This window comes from Gigantopelta aegis, chromosome 8, assembly GCF_016097555.1.
Source record: "Gigantopelta aegis isolate Gae_Host chromosome 8, Gae_host_genome, whole genome shotgun sequence".
Taxonomy (NCBI): Eukaryota; Metazoa; Mollusca; class Gastropoda; order Neomphalida; family Peltospiridae; genus Gigantopelta; species Gigantopelta aegis.
Window position 1 is genome coordinate 67,190,379 of NC_054706.1, and position 25,929 is coordinate 67,216,307.

General features: G+C 36.3%; 1 protein-coding gene across 1 annotated transcript in view; it reads right to left on the reverse strand.

Annotated features, from left to right (window-relative positions):
* Nucleotides 1-654: 654 nt before the first annotated feature.
* The window catches only part of LOC121379396 (E3 ubiquitin-protein ligase TRAF7-like), a 104,548-nt gene continuing 79,273 nt past the window's right edge, over nt 655-25,929 (reverse strand). The window contains exons 21-22 of the mRNA XM_041507993.1: nt 10,847-10,966; nt 655-1,216 (exon numbers count right to left, since the gene is read on the reverse strand). Coding sequence (XP_041363927.1) covers nt 1,205-1,216; nt 10,847-10,966 — 132 coding nt within the window. The 3' untranslated portion in view covers nt 655-1,204. The remainder of the gene's footprint in view (nt 1,217-10,846; nt 10,967-25,929) is intronic.

Consider the following 25,929-nt stretch of genomic DNA (forward strand, 5'->3'; position numbering starts at 1 on the left):
AGAAAATATTTCATATCACAAAGAGAGAACATATAATATTATATACATTATGATGTAAAATATCTGCTCGAGGGTCTCTATTTTCATACAACTACAGGTGTGGGGCTGACACCCACTTACACCGTCTCCTGAACACATATAGACTGACTATGGAAGAAAGTCAAACACTATGAAACATCTGGCCATACAGACAGACATCATCTGTTTACTGGTTTTTATCCTGCAACCACTGTTTCTATTGACAGATTATGATGACTGATTAAAGCACAGTCATAAACGTATACTAGCAGATCGTACAATGCGGTTTAAATAACAGAAATAATAGCTTTACCCCTTAATTTTTATGGTCTGCAGGATAAAAATAATAACAAGTTACTGACGTCGGATATCTGTTTTATCCTGTTAAGGCAGAATGAGAAATTCCTATTCTTACCTTCACAGGATAAAGCAGATATCCGATGTCATTAACTAGTTATTCTCTATGTCAACTACTCCATTCTGTATTTATTTCGTTTTGTTCTATCTCCACACATCTGAATAAGTTTTAAAACAATGGTTCTACTTACTACCAGAGTTGTGCGTTTAAACCAAACTGATTGTCAGTTTAGAGCCAGGCCAAGATAACACATTAAAAAAAAAAAACCCAAAAACCTGGTTTATAAAAACTTTATAATGCTGCATACTATTCATGTGGTGTTACTTTCACATTAAAATCTTTAGATTTTGTTAAACCCAAGTCCAGACTTTAAAACATTTATAAGAACAGGACAAGATTTGTGCAGCCTTTGAGAATGTGGGAAGAACATTTCTTTTAGCCATTATTCTGTTTTAAATCACACTAAAGTAATTTTGTTAATGATTTGAATATATACAATGTATTTGATGAACTAATATTGTTTATGATTGAAATATTAGTGCCAGACTAAATCACGAGTAACTGGTCAAAGTGTCGTGCAGTCTTTGATGTGTGTGGTAAGTATACATCCTTCTAGAACAGACACCCCCCTCACTGGTATGTCGTAGAGGGCTGCATTCAAACCTCTTCAGTCCAATTCCTTGTTAAAGCACTAAGTCTTATAATCATTCCAAACCAAGGGTATGCTGGTTTAATTAATATGTGGAACACTGTGAACCAGGTGCTGGAAGCTTTGATAGGTTAGTGGTTCATACACAATTCAATTTCATCCAGTTAGAATGTCTGCTGTTATTGCCACACCTGAAATAAAATAAAACAGAAATTATCTATCAACTGTCTCTCTTGAATACATTTTTTTTTTTTACACTGTCCATAATCTTTATAACAGCATTCAGTGGCATTATTAGTCCCAACCGACTCCTACTCCATGACTAGTACATTAAAGGCTGTGGTATGCATCATCCTGTCTATTGGAAAGTGCATATAAAAGATCCTTTGCTTCTTTATATATAGAGAATACCACACGATTGGCCGTTAGATACCATTTATCTCACAAGTTGTTTTAAAATGTATTTAAAGTACGAAAGCAAGTTTGATATGTTTTTAAACGAGTTGTGAGATAAATGGTATCTAACGGACACAAATGTATTATTCTATTTCTTACATATCCTCAAAAAAACAGGTTTTAAGCAAATTTTAACATCTTTTTCGACTGAAAGTTATTTACAGCCATTGCACTTGTAGCGAACTTACGCGTCACAGACACATGATTGTCAGGTTAACTATAGGTCACAGTGTAATCTATTTCCACTGTGTTGTTTTTCGTTGGCTGCATTACACTGGCGACCTATAATCATCACCTAGGAGCAGTCAGTCGTATGTCTTGAAATTGTTAACACACGTACCTGTATTAACAACCCATGTGTTATCAAAAATAATGCATGGTGTTCTCACCAACGGGTGTGTAAGAAGTATAATTAACATCTGTGGTGGCAGCGGATATTCTCTCTCCACCACCCACCTCTTTCTCTCTCCACCACCCACCTCTTTCTCACCACCCACCTCTTTCTCACCACCCACCCCTTTCTCCACCACCCACCTCTTTCTCTCTCCACCACCCACCTCTTTCTCTCTCCACCACCCACCTCTTTCTCACCACCCACCCCTTTCTCCACCACCCACCTCTTTCTCTCTACCATCCCCCACCTCTTTCTCTCTCCATCCCCCACCTCTTTCTCTCTCCACCACCCACCTCTTTCTCACCACCCACCTCTTTCTCTCTCCACCACCCACCTCTTTCTCACCACCCACCTCTTCCTCTCTCCACCACCCACCTCTTCCTCTCTCCATACACCCACCTCTTTCTCTCTACCACCCACCACTTTCTCTCTCCACCACCCACCTCTTTCTCACCACCCACCTCTTTCTCTCTCCACCACCCACCTCTTTCTCTCTACCATCCCCCACCTCTTTCTCTCTCTCTCTCCACCACCCACCTCTTTCTCTCTACCACCCCCACTACCCACCTCTTTCTCTCTCCACCACCCACCTCTTTCTCTCTACCATCCCCCACCTCTTTCTCTCTCCACCACCCACCTCTTTCTCTCTACCATCCCACTACCCACCTCTTTCTCTCTCCACCACCCACCTCTTTCTCTCTACCACCCCCACTACCCACCTCTTTCTCTCTCAACCACCCACCTCTTTCTCTCTACCACACCAAATACAGTGAAACTTCTCTAAACCGGAAGTGGCAAAGTAGATGGAAGGAAATGTTTTATTTAATGACACACTCAACACATTTCATTTATGGTTATATGGCGTCGGACATATGGTTAAGGACCACACAGATATTGAGAGAGGAAACCCACTGTCGCCACTTCATGAGCTACTCTTTTCGATTAGCAGCAAGGGATCTTTTATATGCACCATTCCACAGACAGGATAGTATATACCACGGCCTTTGTTACATCAGTTGTGGAGCACTGGCTGGAACGAGAAATAGCCCAATGGGCCCACCTACTGGGATCGAACCTAGATCGAATGTGCATCAGGCGAGTGCTGTACCACTGAGTTACGTCCCGCCCCCTGCAAAGTAGATGGATGAACATGTAATAATCTGCATTGATTTTGTAATTATCACTTGTTTTCATGGCTTTGCACATATCCCCTATCCTCTGCCCTGTACAGATAATTACGGATACGCTAATGATTTTGATGTTTCTCTGAGCTTTGCTTTAAAGTCATTGTCCATAAAATATGACAGTTATTGTTCTTGCTTCCTGTCTCTTGTCTCACTGCCAACATTTGAACCAACATGTGGAGTTCACTGAAGTCTTTATACTCCCTGATCAAACTGTACTAGAGTTTCACAATAACACGTTTTATGAGCAAGGCAATCATATTGTCGCCGAGTCTCCGAGTAGAAACTCATTTTGGGTGACAAGCACATAATTACAGACCGAACATATTCACACTGGAGTCAGATAGATCTGTCTTTGGAGTCTTTGTAAATACGGACAGTTAGGAGATTCGGGGACATTTATTTGGACAACTCGAAGACACTAAAATTGGTTTCATAGATTCTGAGAATATTTGCAAATTGTCCAAACAAACTTAAGAGAGAGCGATTCATCACATCTTGATACAGCTCAGCTGAATGCCGTTATTTGAATGGCAGGGAATTTAAAGAATATTTCTGGCCACTCATCTGCAATGCTAACAGAGGAAGCTCTGTCCTAACAGCATTACGGAGCCACCCCCGCTCTCTCCATTGAGGCCCGACTGTTGCCGAGTTTGTCTTCTGAATTAGATCATACCTCTATAACTGCTCTGTAGTTAGTAGGATTATCGCAACAGTGGGAGTGATGATTGGGAAGTTGGAGATTGGGGATGGCTGGGAAATTCAGGAATATGGACCAGAAGGTGACCAGGCCCCATGCTTATCAAACTTTTAAGGCGATGTCACACGATAATAACAATAGCCATGAGAATAATAGTTCTTGTCCTTTTGTAGATAGTTTTCCTGACACGAGTCTCAACAAAATAAATCATCGAAGCAAGCTTTAGCGAGCTCCATCGATTGATTTTCATGAGATAAGCATCAAAAGAAACATCTACAAAAGGATGAGTGCCAGAAATATTTTCTAATTCAATCATACTTATAATTGTAGTGTAATCATTATAAAATTCACTGCATTTTATTTTGTATCTTCACATCACAGCTGATATATAATATCTCACTAGAAGGAATGCATGCAGCGTTATTTCTCTCATCATCAAGTATATGGAACAGAGCTATCCCATGAAAGAAAGCCATGTAAGAAATTTCTATCTTACATGGGATATCACGAGCTGGCGTTTAACATGACGTCGTAGGTAATATATGACATCATACTAATGTGAGGTGGTGATGTGAGGTCATTAGACACAGGTTTAAATTAATATTTTGTTATTAAAACCTTCATTTTAAAAGCTAATTTGTTAATTTGTAGTGTTAAATTTTATTTAACACATGAAACAAACACGTAAAATACGATAGTGTAGTTTATTTATGACAAAATGGTCAAATAAAAAAGTTACTTGTTCAGCCATCTTTGTCTGTTCGTGTAAAATAATGGTTTATTTACCGAATGAATAAGAGAAAAAAACTCCATCATATGTGGTTATGTGGGATAGAAAAAGTACACCCTCGAGGTGGTGAAAATTTCAACCATGAGACTTGGCAAGCCTCGTCCCAGGTCGAAATTTTTACCACCTCAGGTGTACTTTTTCTATCCCACATAACCACATATGATTGAATCTTATAATATTACATATCAGGAGTGAGGAAAAGCTCTTTTTTCCTGGTCTGGGACTGATTCTTGATCTCCGAGACTGACATTATTTTTTAAAAACGTTTGTTTGCCGGTCCCACTTTTGTCAGTGCATCTGCACATGTTTATTTGTCTAGATCAATAAACTGATGCGCATTTTGAATCTCAAGACTTGAACCGGTCTCAAATTTAATAAAAAATTGTCACTTGCATGCACCACTCCATTAGGCTAGACATTCATTCAAAGCCACTGCATGAGCCAGTCACAAGATTAAATAGTTGTTCACGATTCTTGGTGAGAAAGCTATCAAGGCATTACACTCTAATTAAAACAAAGGATCAACCCAGAGTTTGCAAATGGTTACAATCATTGTCCTGTCTCAATGAAATATCATTGCAATCAATTGTTTATTCAAGTGTTTATCAACACTCGTGTATGGTGCCCTGTCGTGTATGGAGCCCTGTCGTGTATGGAGCCCTGTTGTGTACGGAGCCCTGTCGGGTCGAGTGTCAAGAGTTGGACAAAATTGCATTTAATTTCATTTCAACTTATTTTTGTGCTTATATCCAATTAAGGTTCAAGCACGCTGTCCTGGGCACACACGTCAGCTATCTGAGCTGTCTGTCCAGGACAGTGGGTTAGTTGTTAGTGGTTGCAGATCATAACTTCAGTACCACAAAACATATAAATAGTTACCAATTTCTCTTGATGACTTATGGCAATGAAAAAAAGAGGGTTTTTGTTTAATAATTATGATTTGGCCATGTTATAACGATATATTTTTTAAAGCTTGCTTCTATTTACAAAAAAAAACAGGCAAAGAAATCCTATACACTTCTATATTTATGCTATGTTTTGATTATGATATAACAATAATTACAATCGATATATATTAAAAAAAATTTTTTAATGATACCACTAGAGCACAGTAATTTACTAATATTGGTTAGTGGATATCAAAACATTTGATAATTCTGACGTCATTACACATTACATTTTTCCATTATCAAGAATGGATTTTTATATACAAATTTCCAAACAAGACAGCACATGCCACAATCTTTGACATACCAATTATGGTGCACAGGTTGAGATGGGGGGGGGGGGGTAGGGAGAAAATGGGTATATCAAGGTGATTTTATCCTGTAACCAAAATACCATAGGCAAAATAAATTTGTTTATTATACCAATTTGGTTTTTTTTTTATACGTAGAACATGTAGACGCCAGTTTAATCCACACAAACATCTTGCATGCAATAATGTGAACAATCTTTAGTCATTTATCAGCTGAATGTTTTCTCAGTGATGGAGTACTACGTGGTTCAGACGCTGGACCCAAATGATTGACCTGTAGTGTCTGACTGCCATTGAGTGAGGAAGCTGATGGGAATTCTCAGTCACAAATTATTCTAATTAGGCACAGTGGTCAGACAGTATAGGGATGAACATCAGACTTCAGATGCCCATCTACAGATTCCCAATGTTTGTTGACTGGAAAAATATTTTATTACATAAACAACAAAAGGACTGGGCACAAGTTTGTCAACTTACTAGGCCCTCTTTAGTGTTGGTTAACCCCACTCCTAAAAGGAAGGAAGGAAATAGTTTATTTAACGACGCACTCAACACATTTTATTTATGGTTATATAGTTAAGGACCACACAGATATTGAGAGAGGAAACCCGCTATCGCCACTTCATGGGCTACTCTTTTCAATTAGCAGCAAGGGATCTTTTATATGCACAATCCCACAGACAGGGTAGTACATACCATGGCCTTTGATATACCAGTCATGGTGCACTGGCTGGAATGAGAAATAGCCCCACCTAAAAAACAACATCCTACCCCTCCTAAAAAATAACATCCTACCCCTCCTAAAAAAACAACATCCTGCCACTCCTAAAAAACAACATCTTAGTAATCTACCTGTACAAAATATAGCTTTCTATATTAAAAAAAAAAAGAAGAAGGAAAAAAAAAAAAACCCCAGAAAGAAAGAAAAGTAACCCCAGTAATTTGTTTTAATAACATGCACCGAGATGTACATCCATATGTGCAGCAGTAATTCAAATTTCACTAGTCGAGGGATAATTACAGTTTCTGAGAAACTGAGTTAAAATGCCGTACCTTAATACACATGTCGAACGGGAGTTAATGCAGCCATTATACCACTGCCACCGGAAAACTATAATGCAGCCATTACCACTGCCACCGGAAAAGTGGCATCTATGGGTATATTTGGTCAAAATGAGGCAAACCCATTATCACAAGAAATTGTGGGTAGGGTTGCAACACGTCAATTCTTTTGGTATTAAGCCCAGCCTTGGTTCCAGTTAATAATGATACACTTGGTGCTGTATTACTCTGGAAAACAGTTGCACCTCCAGTTGGTTACCCATGGTTATAGAGCTTAATTTGTTCTTTATGACTAGTTCGCACAAATCAAGTGTTTCCTGTCGCATGTCGCCACTTGCAGAACATCAGCAACTGTTTGGTTTGACAAACATGTACATGACTCTTTAAATGGTTAGAGTTACATGACAGATTGATGCTCTTAAACCAAGTCTGTTAATGCATATCTCAACTGTTCTAAGTAATCTAGTGCCATTATTGGAATAATAACAGGAAAAACTAAATGTAATTTCTTGGAAGGATGCACACCCAAAATTATTCATGGTTATATTTTCCAAACGTTTCCTACTCGTTTTCTGTCACTATCTTAGAGAAACTGATGAATGCTGTTACTGTACCGTATGTATTACCCACACCCATAACAAAGTTGGAAAGTAAATTGGTTCCATTCTGTCAAATGAATACCCTCTTAGCAACAAGGGAGTTTCATTTGGTTGAATAGCTAAAAAGTAGATTAATATATTCCTGTCTTTCACAGAGTACAAGTAACCTGGTAGGGGGGATCATTTACGCAAACAAATTTTACAAATCCGATGTCCACATCCGAAGATGTTCAGTGATTTCAGATATAAATATAATGTTAACACCATCTGTCACTTTAAACTATGTAAAATATCCCTTGCTACAAATCTGATGTCCACATCCGAAGATGTTCAGTGATTTCAGATATAAATATAATGTTAACACCATCTGTCACTTTAAACTATATAAAATATCCCTTGCTACAAATCTGATGTCCACATCCGAAGATGTTCAGTGATTTCAGATATAAATATAATGTTAACACCATCTGTCACTTTAAACTATGTAAAATATCCCTTGCTACAAATCTGATGTCCACATCCGAAGATGTTCAGTGATTTCAGATATAAATATAATGTTAACACCATCTGTCACTTTAAACTATGTAAAATATCCCTTGCTACAAATCTGATGTCCACATCCGAAGATGTTCAGTGATTTCAGATATAAATATAATGTTAACACCATCTGTCACTTTAAACTATGTAAAATATCCCATGCTACAAATCTGATGTCCACATCCGAAGATGTTCAGTGATTTCAGATATAAATATAATGTTAACACCATCTGTCACTTTAAACTATGTAAAATATCCCTTGCTACAAATCCGATGTCCACATCCGAAGATGTTCAGTGATTTCAGATATAAATATAATGTTAACACCATCTGTCACTTTAAACTATATAAAATATCCCTTGCTACAAATCCGATGTCCATATCCGAAGATGTTCAGTGATTTCTGATATAAATATAATGTTAACACCATCTGTCACTTTAAACTATGGCTATTTTGGTGGTTAACATAATAAATATTGTCAGCCTCTTTGCATAATGATATAACTAATTTTTTGAAGCTTTCGAGAAAAATGGAAAAACCAACAGATACAAACAGAAACTAATTCTTAAAAAAAAAAATTCAATTAATCTTTAAAGAATTCATTTCTGTTTGTATAAAAAGTTGTTTTTAACATTTTCCTTAAAAGCTCTAAAATGGGTTAGCTAATTATGCTAAGACTAACGATATGGTTATTTTGACATTTTGGTTGAGACATGGAGAGACTGCAAGGAAGGATACTGCCACCTCACAAGCTACTCCTACTGAACAGGGCAACAAGGGATCTTTTATATAAGCTTTATTCTAAACAGGTCAATATATACGACAGCCTCTGAATAAGCTTCCCCATAACAGGTCAGTATATACCACAGCCTTTGAATAAGCTTTCTCCTAGACAGGTCAATATATACTACAGCCTCTGAATAAGCTTCCCCTAGACAGGTCAATATATACCAAAGCCTCTGAATAAGCTTCCCCTAGACAGGTCAATATATACCACAGCCTTTGAATAAGCTTTCCCCATGACAGGTCAATATATACCACAGCCTTTGAATAAGCTTCCCCTAGACAGGTCAATATTACCACAGCCTCAGGGGTCAAATTTTACGCTATTCCGCTGTTCCGCAAATACATGTAGTAAATTTCGAAAGAGAAGAGTAAAACAATTCTTCCAATATTCCGTCATGAAAGTGAAAATAAAGCACGGAATACCGAAAATCGCCTGAGACTATTCCGCTTACACTTTTTCTTCAGCTACATTTTTCTTCAGAACAAATCCTCACGCTACTAAGACCTTTCTCATCCACTTACTGGTACAAAATAAACGTCTTTTTGATCGAGACTAATGTTTGGAGGAGTTCGTTTGTAATTCCAGCTAGTACGCAGCATAGACTGGTATATAAACAATTGTTCGTTACGCAATGTTGTACAGGGCGACGCAGCACAGTCAGGAAAACTAATGGTACATTAATAATTGAAGGGATAGTACATTTTTAGACGGAATAGTGTTTTTTGAAATTCACTTTTCCTTTGGGATAGTGGTAATTTTTTTTAAATTTCAACCCCTGAGCCTTTGAATAAGCTTTCCCCATGACAGGTCAATATATACCACAGCCTTTGAATAATCTTTCCCTAGAAAGGTCAATATATACCAAAGCCTTTGAATAATCTTTCCCTAGAAAGGTCAATATATACCAAAGCCTTTGAATAAGCTTTCCCCTAGACAGGTCAATATGTACCACAGCCTTTGAATAAGCTTCCCCTAGAAAGGTCAATATATACCACAGCCTTTGAATAGCTTTCCCCTAGACAGGTCAATATATACATGTACCACAGCCTTTGAATAACCTTCCCCTAAACAGGTCAATATATACCACAGCCTTTTGAATAAGCTTTCCCCTAGAAAGGTCAATATATATACCACAGCCTTTGAATAAGCTTCCCCTAGATAGATCAATATATACCACAGCCTTTGAATAAGCTTTCCCCTAGAAAGGTCAATATATATCACAGCCTTTGAATAGGCTTTCCCCTAGACAGGTCAATATATACCACAGTCTTTAAATAAGCTTTCCCCCAGACAGGTCAATATATACTACAGCCTTTGAATAAGCTTTCCCCTAGACAGGTCAATATATACTACAGCCTTTGATGTACCAGATGTGGAAGAACTAGTTGAGACACAGATGCAACAATTGATCCTGTGACAGTAATTGACCCTACAACCTGGTAATTAACCCTGTGTCTCGGCAAATGACCCTGTAACCTGACAATTGACTCAACAATTGACCATGTGACCCTTAAACACCATAATTGACCCTGCAACCTGGAAATTAACTGTGTGACTTGGTAACTGACTCTGTAACCTGACAATTGACCCTGCAAACTGATGAACGATCCTGTGACCAGCAATTGAACCTGCAACCCGGCAATTGACTCTGCAACCCAGCAATTGCCTCTGTGACCTAGAAACACTGTGACCCAACAATTGAACCTGCAACTCAGCAATTGACTCTGTGACCATAATTGACCCTGCAACCTGGTAATTAACCGTGTGACTTGGTAACTGACTCTGTAACCTGACAATTGACCCTGCAAACTGATGAACGATCCTGTGACCAGCAATTGAACTTGCAACCCGGCAATTGACTCTGCAACCCAGCAATTGCCTCTGTGACCTAGAAACACTGTGACCCAACAATTGAACCTGCAACCCAGCAATTGACTCTGTGACCCAGCAATTGACCCTGTAAGCTACTGCACCTCAGGACAGCACTCTACTACTGAGCTACATCCTGCCCATGTTTTTAAAACAGCTTTACTATATTACAGATTGTACTGACCTTGACCTGACTGTCGACAGCCCCGGAGAAGATTCGTCCTCGTGACACAGTCAGACACGCCACACTGCCCTGGTGCCGCACCAGTGTCTGGGTACAGATCATGTTGTCCATGCTCCATATCTGAAACAATTATAAGAGAACTTGTTACAGCACCAGTGTCTGGGTACAGATCATGTTGTCCATGCTCCATATCTGAAACAATTATAAGAGAACTTGTTACTGCACCAGTGTCTGGGTACAGATCATGTTGTCCATGCTCCATATCTGAAACAATTACAAGAGAACTTGTTACTGCACCAGTGTCTGGCTACAGATCATGTTGTCAATGCTCCATATCTGAAACAATACCAATTTTTAGTGTTCAAAACAAAATCTTCATATCTGAATGAATCGGAGACGAGGTGTCAACATTTCAGCAAGAACACTTGAAGGCCCGCTTTCAATAAACGCGATTTCACCTGCAACTTTATCATTACAGTGTATTTATATAAGACCTTTTCCATATATGTGATGAAAGATTTGTCTGTGCGTTTAAAGTACACTCCAACAACGTAAAATATTTTATAGTAATCCACTTGCAAAAACACAGATATGGAAAAGCGCATTTCCAAATGCAGAAACACACATCATAAAACATGCGTGGAAATGAGTTAAATGATAAGCGGGCCTTATAGTAGCAAGAGGATGATCCCCCCCTTTGTCCCTCCTCCAATATGAGATTCTGACACCCATGCAATGACTACAGTACAAATCTCCAAATATGATGAACTATCAAAATATCAAAAAGTTTGTTTTAAAGTTTGTTTTGTTTAATGATATGACTAGAGCACATTGATTTATTAATCATCGGCTACTGGATGTCAAACATTTGGTAATTTTTACATATAGTCTTAGAGAAAAAACCTGCTATATGTTTTCATTAGTAGCAAGAGATCTTTTATATGTACCATTACAAAGACAGGATAGGACATACCATGAATTTTGATATACCAGTCATTGTGCACTGTTTGGAACAAGAAATAGCCCAATGGGGACGATCCTAGATCGACTGCACATCAGGTGAATGTTTTACCACTGGACTACATCCCGCCCCTATAAAATATCAATTACTAGTAATCATGGTTACAACAGATATCTCCATATGTTGTATGCACATAACAGCAATCTTCATATTTGATACAATATCAATGAAACATGACTACAACACATTCTCCATTCGTAGTCACTACAGGTAGTACTAAACCAAATAACTTCCGGCTGGGTCAAAGTTCGAGGTACACCAAACTTTTGATAGAGAAGTGAACACCACAAGTCCTGTGATTGGTTATAAATGTGAGTGTGTTGGTTGTAAAAAATAATAGTTTCATCTGGTAAAAAAAATATGCAATTTTATTTCATCTAGTACCAATGTGTCAAGTAGCCTTGTGCTTGAAACATGTATGGGGTACCTGTAAAAAAAAGTACTCGAATTTTGTGCGGAACTAGGGTAGTCATAGACGCTACCCGTTATCTCAGAAACGAGCAGCTTGACCCCCAATTTTTTCTGATTCACTTTAAGTGTGAGGGGTGGTAGTATTTATATCCATGGCATTTATGTCGGTTGATACATTGCTGATGATGATAACTAGTTTAACGTGCCCATATACCACTAGGGTTTCGAACACGCCCATCCCGAGTCCGACCTCCGATAAGATCGGTGGCCTGACTCGGGATGGAGGGGGGGTTGAAAATGGGCAGAATTTTGAAAATAGCAATTAGTAAAAAAGTTAATAGAATAAATAAAAAAAATAAAAAGATTACAAGCCAAAAATAAAAAGAATTGACTGCTCGGCCGAATATTTATATAATTTGGAGCATTTTAGAAGGACAGTCCAAAATTAAATAAGAGAAAGAAGAGAGGATCGGACTATTTAATAATATTTTTTTAAAAAAGAAGTAATTTTGACCATTTTTAAACGCAGATCTAAAAGTTTAAAGTCCGATCGATATGTGATACGTTGCAGGTAGGAGTTTTAGCCACATATGTTACTATTGTCGTCTATGGGATTCGATTTGGTAGTATACACCCTACAACAGAAATCTCCATATCTTACATTCTTACTGTGTCAGTTTTTCTTTTTTATTTATTCATGTACATACTGACCAATTTTTTTTTACAACCTGCATATAAAAATAGAACATTTCTGTTGTCTCCAAAATACGTTTTCTGTTGTTTTTATATCAAGCCAAATTGGAATTACTGACAAACAACACTTTAAAGTTTTGTCGAATAAGCTATAAGAGCAACACAAAATCTGCAGAATCCTGTGGCTCCTCAATAAGATTCTCATCCCTCTGTATTATTATTAGTTTTTAAAAATAAACTTTATTAACTATTATGGTAGTGTCAGGGATTTATAGGATATTAAACAAACTTCCATTTCTTATCATGTTTATGTCCCAAGTGAAATAATTTTCAGCTGTCACAAGCTTTGAATTATTTTACAAGGGACATAAACATGATACGAAATGGTTGCGAGTTTAATATCCTATTTATTACCCATAATCAATCTTAATTTATATCACTCAACTTGTTTAGTTGACGTTCCTGTAAGGTTGTAGTGCTCCATTCGATGACGTCTCAAAATGTTACATCCCACTTGGCGTTCTAGTGGGACATATCACTTTGATATGCATCACAACCATATGGGTAATAATGTGTAGTACTGTATTTGTGGACCTTATACATGTATATATATGAATAAAAGTGTTTATATAATATATTATGTGTATTCCATTTGGTATGGACTTTTTCTTCCCCATGAATAAAGAGTTAAAAGTTTGTTATGTTTAACGACACCACTAAAGCACACTGATCAATTAATCATCATCGGCTATTGGATGTCAAACATTTGGTAATTCTGACACATAGTCATCAAAGGAAACCAGCTACATTTTCTTAATGCAGCAAGGGATCTTTTATATGCATGTTATGCACAGACAGGAAAGCACATACATGTACCACAGCCTTTGTGGTGTACTGGTTGGAACGAGAAAAAATTCAATCAGCTGAATGGATCCACCGAGGTGATTCGATCCTGTGACACAAGCACCTCAAGTGATCACTCAACCGACTGAGCTACATCCTGCCCCTCCTAATGAATAATACCCATATACATGTATTAAATAAACAAATTAGTCTGGTTTTTACACTGCAATCCATAATCATATATAAAATCAATAGTTTTAAATTCAGGCACACTAAAAATAACTATTTTCTAAGACATGCTTCTTATTAATATATGGTAATCATCTGATACATGTATGTGGCCTGGGCACAACTCGACCTCATGCAGATATATACAGGATGTGGATATAAACAAGCTACAGTTAAAGTTTGTTTTGTTTAACACCACCACTAAAGCACATTTATTAATTTATTAATCATCAGTTATTGGATGTCAAACATTTGGTCATTTTAACATACAGTCTTAGAGAAGAAACCTGCTACATGTTTCCATTAGTAACAGGGGTTCTTTTTATATGCACCATCCCACAAACAGTATAGTACATACCACAGCCCTTAATATGCCAGTTCTAGTGCACTGGCTGGAATGAGAAATAACCCAATGGGCTCACCGAAAGGGCAGTCAATCCTAAACCGACGTTCATCAGGCAAGCGCTTTACCACTGGGCTATGTCCTGCCCCATAAACAAGCTAGATGTACATTGTAACAAAGAAGGAAATGTTTTATTTAACGATGCACTCAACACATTTTACTTATGGTTATATGGCGTCAGATATATGGTTAAGGACCACACTGATATTGAGAGAGGAAACACGCTGTCATCACTTCATGGGCTACTCTTTTTAATTAGCAGCAAGGGATCTTTTATATGCACCATCCCACAAACAGTATAGTACATACCACAGCCTTTGTTATACCAGTTGTGGAGCACTGGCTGGAATGAGAAATAGCCCAATGGGTCCACCGACGGGGATCGATCCTAGACTGACCGAGCATCAAGCGAACGGTTTACCACTGGGCTACGTCCTGCCCCTGCTACCCTGTAAGTACCGGGTATAAGAAATCCAGGAAGGTGAGTGGCCTCCACACAGTTGAAAATCAAATTAATATATAGCTCCCACCCCTGAAACAAACATGTTATTGTCATCTTGTGACACCTATGAAATAATGAAGCAAACTATGAGATAATTAACGAGCAGGTAGGCTAATATTTGATGTAATCCGGCTTGATGCCAATTAATTGCAGATGATAAAGAACCTGGATGTGATAATAGACGTAGCACCAATGACACTGAGTTATCTGTGCATTTGTTTTCATCCTTATATATACTGATGGAAATAAATACTGGAACATATATATTATATAATTTTTATTATTTCAGAAGAATCCTAAAAAAACCCTAAAACAATGCCCGAAAACTGACTTTTAACTTATCTGAGAATAAATGACTTTTTATTTTTGCTTTCTAATTGTGAAGGTGTACCCGCTGGTATAGCCTTAGTTTGAAAATGATGGGAAATGTTTTTAAAATATACAAAAATGTAATGCATAGCTTTGTGTTATCAATATTGATTTTATATATATGTTTTTCACAGTCCCTTTTTTCACTTATTCTATGAGCATCCATGTAGAGGTTTTACTGTATTCTGTAGGTGTGCAAACTGTATCATGTGCCATACCTGGTTGATGGCAATCGCTGGGTGGGGTACGATGACGAGAAAAGCATTGAAGAGAAGGTATGCACTTATAACTATCGTTATCAGGTTCTTATTAATAAACAATACTGTAAATAGAGATTAAATAAGCTAGTTTTTAGTTGCTATCAATGTTTTGTCCCTAATGAAAATTATATCAATAGTGCATCAACTTGATAATAACTGTTGCCGAGTTTATTATTGTTTTATACCCCAGCTATTCTGCCTCTCTAAAGCCACTTATGATCAATAATATTCTATATATTATAACAGATAATAAATGAGTTGCTAGTTATGTTCCAAGAGAAATAATTTTCAATTAATTTTCTGAAGCTATTTTTGATATGCCTCTCTTAAACAAATATTATATTCTATTATTTAGCAAATATCAAGATCATACTACACAATATTTGCAGTATCGTCTATTTAGTAATTCTAAAAATCCCTAGTTATGTTTATTCATTTAATGAAATAGTTAAAGGAATTGTTTCTATTATTTTTATTGTATTTACAGTGTTTGTGATAATGATACTGTACCAAGACATTCTTCTTATAGATACGTATCTGGGTTGTTGTTTTTCAGGTTCAGTATGTAGTGAACGAAGATTTTGGTGGGATTTTCGTCTGGGCCTTAGATCTTGATGACTTCTCTGGTGTTTGTGGGAAACAGTTTCCACTGATGCATAAAATAAAGGATACATTTGCCCACTTGATTGGGTAATGCACCTTTAATGCACATTCATTGATCAGCTACCATGTGTTGTAATGGAATAAAAGACTACTAAAGAGTTCACTGTGTTTGTATTTCATTTACCTAGACCTGTCAGAACAGTGCTTGTCTGAACTGCTTGGGTTATAGGATCAAACCCCTTCAAGGGACTGGCATTTCAATGGCTGTAGTATGTTGCAATGAAGCAAATTAAATACCATCAACCCCTTCTATTCAACTTTTTAGATGAAACAGGGCCAGATGGCAAAATCAACCTACTTCAGTAAATATTATGTATATATATATTAAAAAGTTAAAGTTTGTTTTGTTTAATGACACCACTAAAACACATTCATTTATTTATCATCGGTTATCGGATGTCAAACATTTGGTAATTCTACCATAGAGTCTTAGATAGGAAACCCGCTACATTTTTTCCATTAGTAGCAAGGGATCTTTTATTTGCATCATCCCACAGACAGGATAGCACATTAACACAGCCTTTGATATACCAGTTGTGGTGCACTGGCTGGAATGAGAAATAGCCCAATGGGCCACTTACTGGTATCGATCCTAGATTGACCAGGCATCAGATGAGCATTTTACCACTGGCCTACATTCCGTCCTTACATAATATATAATGACAATGGTTATTTATTTTGTATACAAAAATAATGTTAGCTTATTTCTAGCTTACTGGGATGGATATAATTATAAAACATTGCTACAAATGTCAATTTCATCACTCCGCATAAATCAACAGACAGGTATGCTGTTTTCAGTTCTAAGAGCAAGATCTGAAGTGACGCGTTATTATACGTAACACCCTGCTCACCAAATGGCAGATTCAGAACAATGAAAGTTAAAGTCTGTTTTGTTTAACAACAACATTAGAGCACATTGATTAATTAATCATCAGCTATTGGATGTCAAACATTTGGTAATTCTGACATGTAGTCATCTGAGGAAACCCGCTACATTTTTCCATCAGCAGCAAGGGATCTTTTATATGCACTTATCACAGACAGGAAACACATACCATGGTCTTTGACCAGTTGTGAAGCACTGGTTGAACGAGAAAAAGCCCAATCAGTTGAATGGATCGATCCTGCAATGCAAGCACCTCAAGAGAGCACTCAACTGGCTGAGTTACATTGCACCTCCAGTGGAATGAGCAAAATTATACATTTGTATATTTAATAACACATTTTTACAATTTTATTAAATTAAATATACCAATACTTGTTCATATTAAGCAATAATGTACTTTAAATATTGTTGCATAGTAGCCCTAAAGTCTTGTTAGAGTCCCCTTTGAAATGTCATTTGTAGCCACATTAATGTGCCATTTAAAATATCAAATGAACAGTAATGTGGCATGGTTAGTATTTGCTACATGTAAAAGTCAATGACAGTTAAAAGTTAGAGAAATGAATATTGTAATGAAAGTGTAAATTGTTAAGAGTGTGACTGGCTTGAAACAACATGAAAACACATTAGTTTACAAGTACATGCATTCACTCGGAATACATTTTGAAACTGATTTTCACAAACCAATTTTGAGATATTGGCTTCCAATATGAACTCAGCAAAAATTTAATAAAATATTAAAACATAAGGAAATTCAAAACAAGACAAGACATTTATTCAGTTATTGAGGCCACATATGACCAAGATAACTACTTTTAAAACAAATGAATTGTACGCAATGCACCGTAATAATTCAAAGATGATGTAACAGGAATGAAGGAATGTTTGATTTAATGACACACTCAACACGTTTTAATCATATGGCATCAGACATGGTTAAGGACCACACAGATAATTAATAAGAGAGGAAACCAGGGCTGAGTTCAGCCAGACAGAGCAGAAAAACATCCGCTAAACTGGTTTATGCGCTTCACTGTAAACCAAATGGCCATGTCAGGAACCAGTCAACTACAAGCGTAGTTCACAAACATTAGCAAAACATTTGCTGGCTAAATTTGAGGATGCTGCCACCACACAATGGGATACATTTTGAGATTAGTAGGGACATTTTACATGCAGTATCCCTCAGACAGGATGGTACCTTTGTACATACCACAGCCTTTATTATGCCAATTGTGGAGAGTGGCTGGAACAACAAATAGCCCGATGAGCCCAGTGATGGGGATCGATATTTGACGGACCACCGATTAGGCGAGCACCTTACTACTGGGCTATGTCCAGCCTCTGATGTAAAAGATGAGTACACAGTTACGGTGGCTTCTTATGACAAAGAGAAAGGTTCATTGAGTATCATGGCAGTATAAAAAACCCACTTGAAACTAATATTGGGATTACATAGGGTTGGGGTTTGTTTGAGTGACACCCCCCCCCCCCCCCCCATATAACCGCCTGGCTACACCAGTGTTAGTCTGACCCCAGGGCACAGACATAAGGTTTCCACCCCTGAAGGTAAAAACAACTTCCTACATGTCTTATTAGACATCTGTGGCTTCTCTGACTGAAGCTCTTTGAATGTCTTCCAGTGCTACGAGCAATCTAAAAATGCATGTCATCATCTCAAACTTATTACTAACAGCATTTACCGGTACAGTGTGTTCTCACATGAAAACACCTTCTATAACACTCCGTTTCTGTTTTAAAAAATGTAAATAAATAATGGCCCAAGTTTGATTCACCAGTTATTTTTAGCTTCATTTTTTTTTTCAAGCTAATAGAATTACCCTTTTTGCTAGTTTATGTTAATGAAGTTGAGGTTTCCACATGAATTGATAGATAGATTTTAGTATATTTATTATGCCACTGTGAACCACTTTTTAATTTTTTAAATTCAATACACATTAATAAATTTAAAAACAAAAATCTTGTTTTAATATAAAATACTTTAATCTCATTTACACTGACACAAAGCCCTTACCCTCTGAATAGTCTGAGTCAAATTATTTTATACCCGACCTGTAATTTTCACCACTTTTCTGTCACCTCATTAAATAATGCTGGAGCAATAAATAGATTAAAAACAACAATCAAAATCAATTACAAGTGTAAGTATACATATCATAATTATAAATAAAATACACTAGTTTAACTATATAAAATATGTTTCCTTTTAAAACCTGTACCACCTAAAATGTCAACCTGATTTAAATAAAGAAGATTTCCCCCATGGTCAGCCTAATTATTCTGAGATTGTCTGGTTTCATCATTGTTCTTATCATGGGGCAGGACATAGCCCAGTGGTAAAGTTTCCGTCTGATGCACAGTCGGTTTGAATCGATCCCCATCAGTGGGCCCATTGGGCTATTTCTCGTTTTAACCAGTGCACCATGACTGCTATAGCAAAGGCCATGGTATGTGTTATCCTGTCTGTGGGATGGTGCATATAAAAGATCCCTTGCTACTAATGGAAAAAAAATGTAGCGGGTTTCTTCTCTAAGACTATATATGTTTGACATCCAATAGCCCATGATATATATATCAATGTGCTCTAGTGACGTTGTAAAACAAAACAACTTATTTTTGCTTTTATCATTGTTTATACTGTGTTATTTATTTACTACATTAATTTCCAAAAGTTTTTTTTATGTGTTTTAATTGCTATCTCTTTCACACAATTATGTACTGAACACATCTGAAGTTAATAATGTTTTATAACTAATTTTTTTCACTCTCAGTGATTTCTTTCGCATTCGCGTGATAAGTATTTTCATTAATAAATTATCAGTAATTATTACAAACTGATGTTAATTTGTTATAGTTATACCGCTTATACAGTTAACATGTCTGGAAGATACATTTACAACAGGAGCATATCACTCACGGTAAATGGTTTTTATCTACCCTCTGAGAACTCTTTTAACTCTCACGTTTGGCTTGGGCTAAAAGAGCACACCGCAGGTACATAAAAATCCATTTACCCCCATGGTGCATTCACAACTTATACATGTAACAGCCTTTTATACTCAGATAAAAGAAGAAATGTGTGTTTGCCATTTGACAAATCACAGCATTGCCACTGGTTTTTCGTTTGGTCATCTGGTCAAAGTACAAATAATTTCCATAAAAAAATTGTAATAATAATATTAACATTATTGTAAAATACTAAAGCTATATCTGAAAGTGATCCTTTATGTGGAATACTAATATTAAAAAAAGAAAAGAAAGAAGTTTGTTTTGTTTAATGACACCACGTACTGGAGCACACTGATTAATTAATCATCGGTTAACATTTGGTAATTCTGACTCGTAGTCATCAGAGGAAACCCGCTACATTATTTTTTAATGCAGCAAGGGATCTTTTATATGCACTATCCCACAAACAGGAAAGCACATACCACGACCTTTGTCCAGTTGTGGTACACTGGTTGGAACTGGCTGGAGCGAGAAATGGAGCGAGATGGGGATCGATCCCAGGCCGACCGTGCATCGAGTAAGCACTTGATCACTGGGCTGCATCCCACCCACTATAAGCATATAAACGATATCTTGTTGCTAATGGAAAATTGTGCCTGGCTTTTCTCTAAAGACTACATCTCAGAATGACCAAACTGTCTGACATCCAACAGACAATGATTAATTAATCAATGTGCTCTAGTGGTGGTGTTAAAGAAAACAAACTTTAACTTTGAGATATATAACTTTATTGGATTAAAAAAAAAATTCATTTTACTTAAATATTTGGTTTTCTTAAAAACCAAACCAAAAAACCCAAAAACCCAACCCAAACCAAAAAACCCAAACCCACCCCACCAGTACACCCAATACCATTCCCTGAGTTTCATTAATATTGTTTTATATTAGCCACCTATACAAACTACAGAAAATTACAGGTATGGCCAGATATAAAAATTTAACTGAAGTTTTACATAGTAAAACCTGTATACATATAAGTGACCACCTTGATTAATCAAACACCAATCTTAAAAAGACCGACTATTTATTAAAATTATTTAATATAATGTAGTTAGCCCATCGACTGGTATATCAAAGATCATAGTACGTGCACTTCTATCTGTGGAAAAGTGCATATAAAATATCCTTTGCTGCAAAAATGCTGAGGGTTCTCTCTGAAGGCTACATGTATGTGACAGAATTACCAGATATTTGACATCCAATAGCTGATGATTAATAAGTCAATGTGTTCTAGTGGTGTCATTAAAACAAACAAACTTTCAACTAATATACATGCACATTTAGTACACACTGATCTACATGTATCTGTAAAGCAACCATCAGTTAAAAGTTTCTTTTGTTTAACTAGAGAACACTGATTTACTAATCATTGGATGGCAAACATTTGGTCATTTTGACATTTAATCTTAGAGATGAAACCCGCTACATTTTTCCATTAGTAGCAAGGAATCTTTTATATATGCACAGACAGGATAGCACATACAATTAACCGCCTTTGATACACCAGTCATGGTACACTAGCTGGAACGAGAAATAGCTCAATGTGGCTACCGACAGGGATCGATCCAAGACCCGACAGCACATCAAGCGAGCGCTATACCACTGGGCTACATCCCACCCCCCAGTTAAAAGAGGCTCCATTATTTCCCTAAATCACCTTATATACACACAATACACACTGACATGCCTTCTTCACTAACCTGTCTTAACGTGTCCACTTTAATAGTCTCTCAAAACATTTGACACTATAAATTAGCCTCTATTAATTAAGTAGTTGCCTGTGTTTAAACACCACCTCTCTAGCCTTCCACATCCTCTAACATTTTACCATTAACCTTTGTTAATTAATAATTAGCCCACCACTTTTACAACAAAAAGGCCACACTATTTGACACTCCCTCGAGTGGCCAAAGCTGAATATCAACACACGTCCCACTTTTACACATAGAAATTTGACATTTTAAATTCTTGTTTAATTTTCCTCAAGACGGTCCCAAAGCATCGTCAAATATCTGCAAATTTGCGTGTTCTTTTCTCCCCTCAGGCTGAAGACTACGAGCATGATACAGAATAATGATGGCTTGGTACTCCCACAAGTTGTTGTTTTATCATTGATTTTCAGTGACAGCAAGGTATGTGATTGGCAGTCGGTGGCTGCTGGCGGCACGCGAGAAAGCTGGGCAGGTACTGGAGGTGTCACCGTGGTATAAGAGAGACAGGGACGGCGGTAGCCTGCCAGTCCGAGACAAGCGAGCTGGAGTTGTTATCACACTGGAAATGAGCAGGATACTGGCAGGAATCGTACTACTGTCCGTCTGTCTGTGTGTGCAAGGTAAGGCATTTGTTTGGATTTTTGTAGTAACAAGTGCTTTTAGATTTATTTATTTTTTAACAAAATTACAGAATTATGATATAGGGTTTTAAAATTGTTCTTTTTAAAAATTATTATTACTTTTTTTTTTACCATACTGGTACATTGTATCTATATACAAGAGTATGTATATTTTTTAAAAGATATCAAATTTAAAAAAAAAAAAAAAACATTTAAGATTTTAAAAATATATTAACCATATTACACAAATAGAAGAATTTTTTATGCCGCACATTAACCACCCTGCCCCCCAACAATTTTTTTTTTTTTAAATTATAATTATTATTACTCTTGTTTTATAGAAGAAAATGCATTAAAAGGTATTTTTAAATATATCATCCAGTTTTAAAAAGTATGGTATTTACATTTTACACCCCCACCCCATTACCCAAGAAACTTCTTGAATAAACCTGTACATTTTGTATGTGGTTTATTTTTATAGAAATTTTAAAAATCTTTTATGTGATTTTTTCTTTTTTTTTGTGTGCAAATTCTGGTTTATTTCAAAAAAGAAAATAGAAAGTTTTTCAAAGTTTCCAATTAGTGTAACATGCCTGAAGCTCTTTTGGATATAGGCATGTTAATAAAGTACCTGTAATGATGTGAAGTTTTCTTTATTTTTGTGCAAATTCTGGTTTATTAAAAAAAAAAAATGTTTTTCAAAGTTTCCAATTAGTGTCAAACTTCCTCAAATGAATTAATGTAAACATCTTAATTTGAAGTTTCAATATGTTCCAAACAAGCACATTTTCACCTATTATCTTCCATATTTATGGCAACCAAAATAAGATTGATATACATGAACTAGTATATGCCAGCTGGAGAGAAAGAGAGAGAGAGAGAGGGAGAGAAAGAGAGAGAGGGAGAGGGAGAGGGAGAGGGAGAGGGAGAGAGAGAGAGAGAGAGAGAGAGAGAGAGAGAGAGAGAGAGAGAGAGAGAGAGAGACAGAGAGAGAGAGAACTTATTTTTTTAATGTAACAATTAAAAAAATTAAATTAGAATATTAAAAACAATTCAGGAAAAAAGGTGAATTCGGTTTCAATCATACTTTTTTGGAAGAGTATATATATATATATATATATATATATATATAGACAGAACTACATATATGTGGTTTTCTGATTTCTGTATTCCACGAGTGTATTTCCTGCTGGAAAGCCTGATGCCGCAGGCAGAGGGGTTTCCGGCAGGAAATACACTCGTGGAATACAGAAATCAGAAAACCACATATATATAGTTTTGTATTTATTACATACCCTAAATTGGAATTTTTTTTCCAAATAATAATTTAGAAATTGTAACACTGCTAGCTAATGACGGGGATTTCTAAATTTACACAACTAGGTCAGCTGTGTTACTACGCGGACCGAAGAACCACCAATTATTACACATAGGAATATAGTTCTATTTAAACAATAAACAGAAATAAGAAAGAACGAGTGAAAAGTTACCTATAATTTTAATGATATTGTTTGAAATGCCTTTTAAAGACAATGTAATAGCTAAATTTCACGAACAATATAATATTTAATTTGCTCGTAATACGTCAGAAAACCTTCAGTGTGCCAGTTTTATCAACGAAGAAAAATGTCAAGAATTGTTCGCTCAGTGTCTGAGTCGTCATCGGTGTGTTTTCTTTGATTGATGTTAATGGAATTATTCGTTGCTGAAAAGTTTAAGTTTATATTAAATGTGCCTCCATAAATCATCGCTCCACTGAATAATCCGGTTGACAGTTCATTCAAGTTTTCTACATGAGGAGACGGCATTGTTGCTAGTCGACGACAGTCACTTTTCGCACCCTTGTTTTGGCTTCGTACACAATAAATATAGCATATCTTACCGTAATTTCACTAGAAATCCATATTTTGTAAAAGGTGCAATTTTTTAATCACAAGATTTTGTTCAAGGACATCCAGGTGCATTAGTAATGTTAAGAAGAAAAAAAAAATCAATAGCAATTTCACATTGGAATTTTTCCAAAAAGGAAACGTCATGTACCCAGTTTATGGTTATTGTAAGGAGATACAAAGTGACGTCATTGGAATACTGACGTCATTTAAATTCAAAATTAGCTGTATTATTACAATGCTGCGCCACATTAAAATAAAAACTAGTCTACTAACATTGACCCCTGTCAAATTCCTATAACAAGCAGACAACGCTGTTTACAGGTCGGTACTTTTTTTTTCTTCATAATTCTGGACAAAATATTAATTTGAAGTTTTGAAAGATGAAAGAAATAAAACGTACCTTTTATCAAATATATCATATCACAAAATTACGGTTGGAGATGTTTTATTTATTGAAAAAGAATAAGAATTGTGTACGATGTAACGAAGCCAAAACAAGGGTCCAAAAAGTGACTGTCGTGGATTAAAAGCTTGTTGGTTAGTAGTGCTCCTGTCTCAAGTTTTGGTATCGTGCTCATTAAATTGTAAATATTTGTCACCGTTTTCATCTGTTTTCAGTTCAAATTTTCCACAAAATAACATTTTAAACAAACCAAGCACAAACTTTGTTTACATATCACGAAGGGCATGGTAACCATGTGCTATAAATAGTAGCGTTGAATACGGTATAGTTCCGGCAGTTGAGTTGAATACGGAAAGTTGCATTCAATTCTTGTATTCAGAGCTGTATTTATATAGTAAGATTTAATGGGTATGTAATAAATATATATATACAGTTAAATCCTGTTGGCTTGAACCCCGTCGGTGCTCGTGAAAGTGTTCGACCCATCGGGTAGTTCGACCGAACCATTCGGTCAACATCGGACATTTCCGTAACATCAGTTAGAAAGTTGAATTGGATACAAATTGTACAATACATGTAAATGCACTGAACTCAAATAAATAAATGGCAAATTCTTAATCTGTATTTACATGAATTTATTACTAAACAATTTGAATATTTCAACAATAAAAAACGCAGCACTGTCCACTTTTCAGAAATGTAGTCAAATTCAAAGTAACGCTTTATGCTGAGGCCCGTTTGTGCACTAATTGTTTGATTGGTATCACGGTTCATTTAACAGTTGCAGTAACACTAGCTGTACTTGAAAGATCATTGCCGATAGTCGTTAACAAACAACATGACAAGCGTAGTGACAAAACCATCACCAGGTCCATTTGGCGTCCAGTGAAGGAACTGTTGACTGCTACTCCTGGTCTCCAGGGTTTTATAAAGTTTTTCACAGAATTCTGATGCTTATAATCAGCTAAAGAATTTTGATGCTTATGATCAGATAAAGAATTCTGATGCTTATGATCAGCTAAAGAATTCTGATGCTTATGATCAGTTAAAAAATTCTGATGCTTATGATCAGCTAAAGAATTCTGATGCTTGTTATCAGCTAAAGAATTCTGATGCTTATAAGCTAAAGAATTCTGATGGCTTA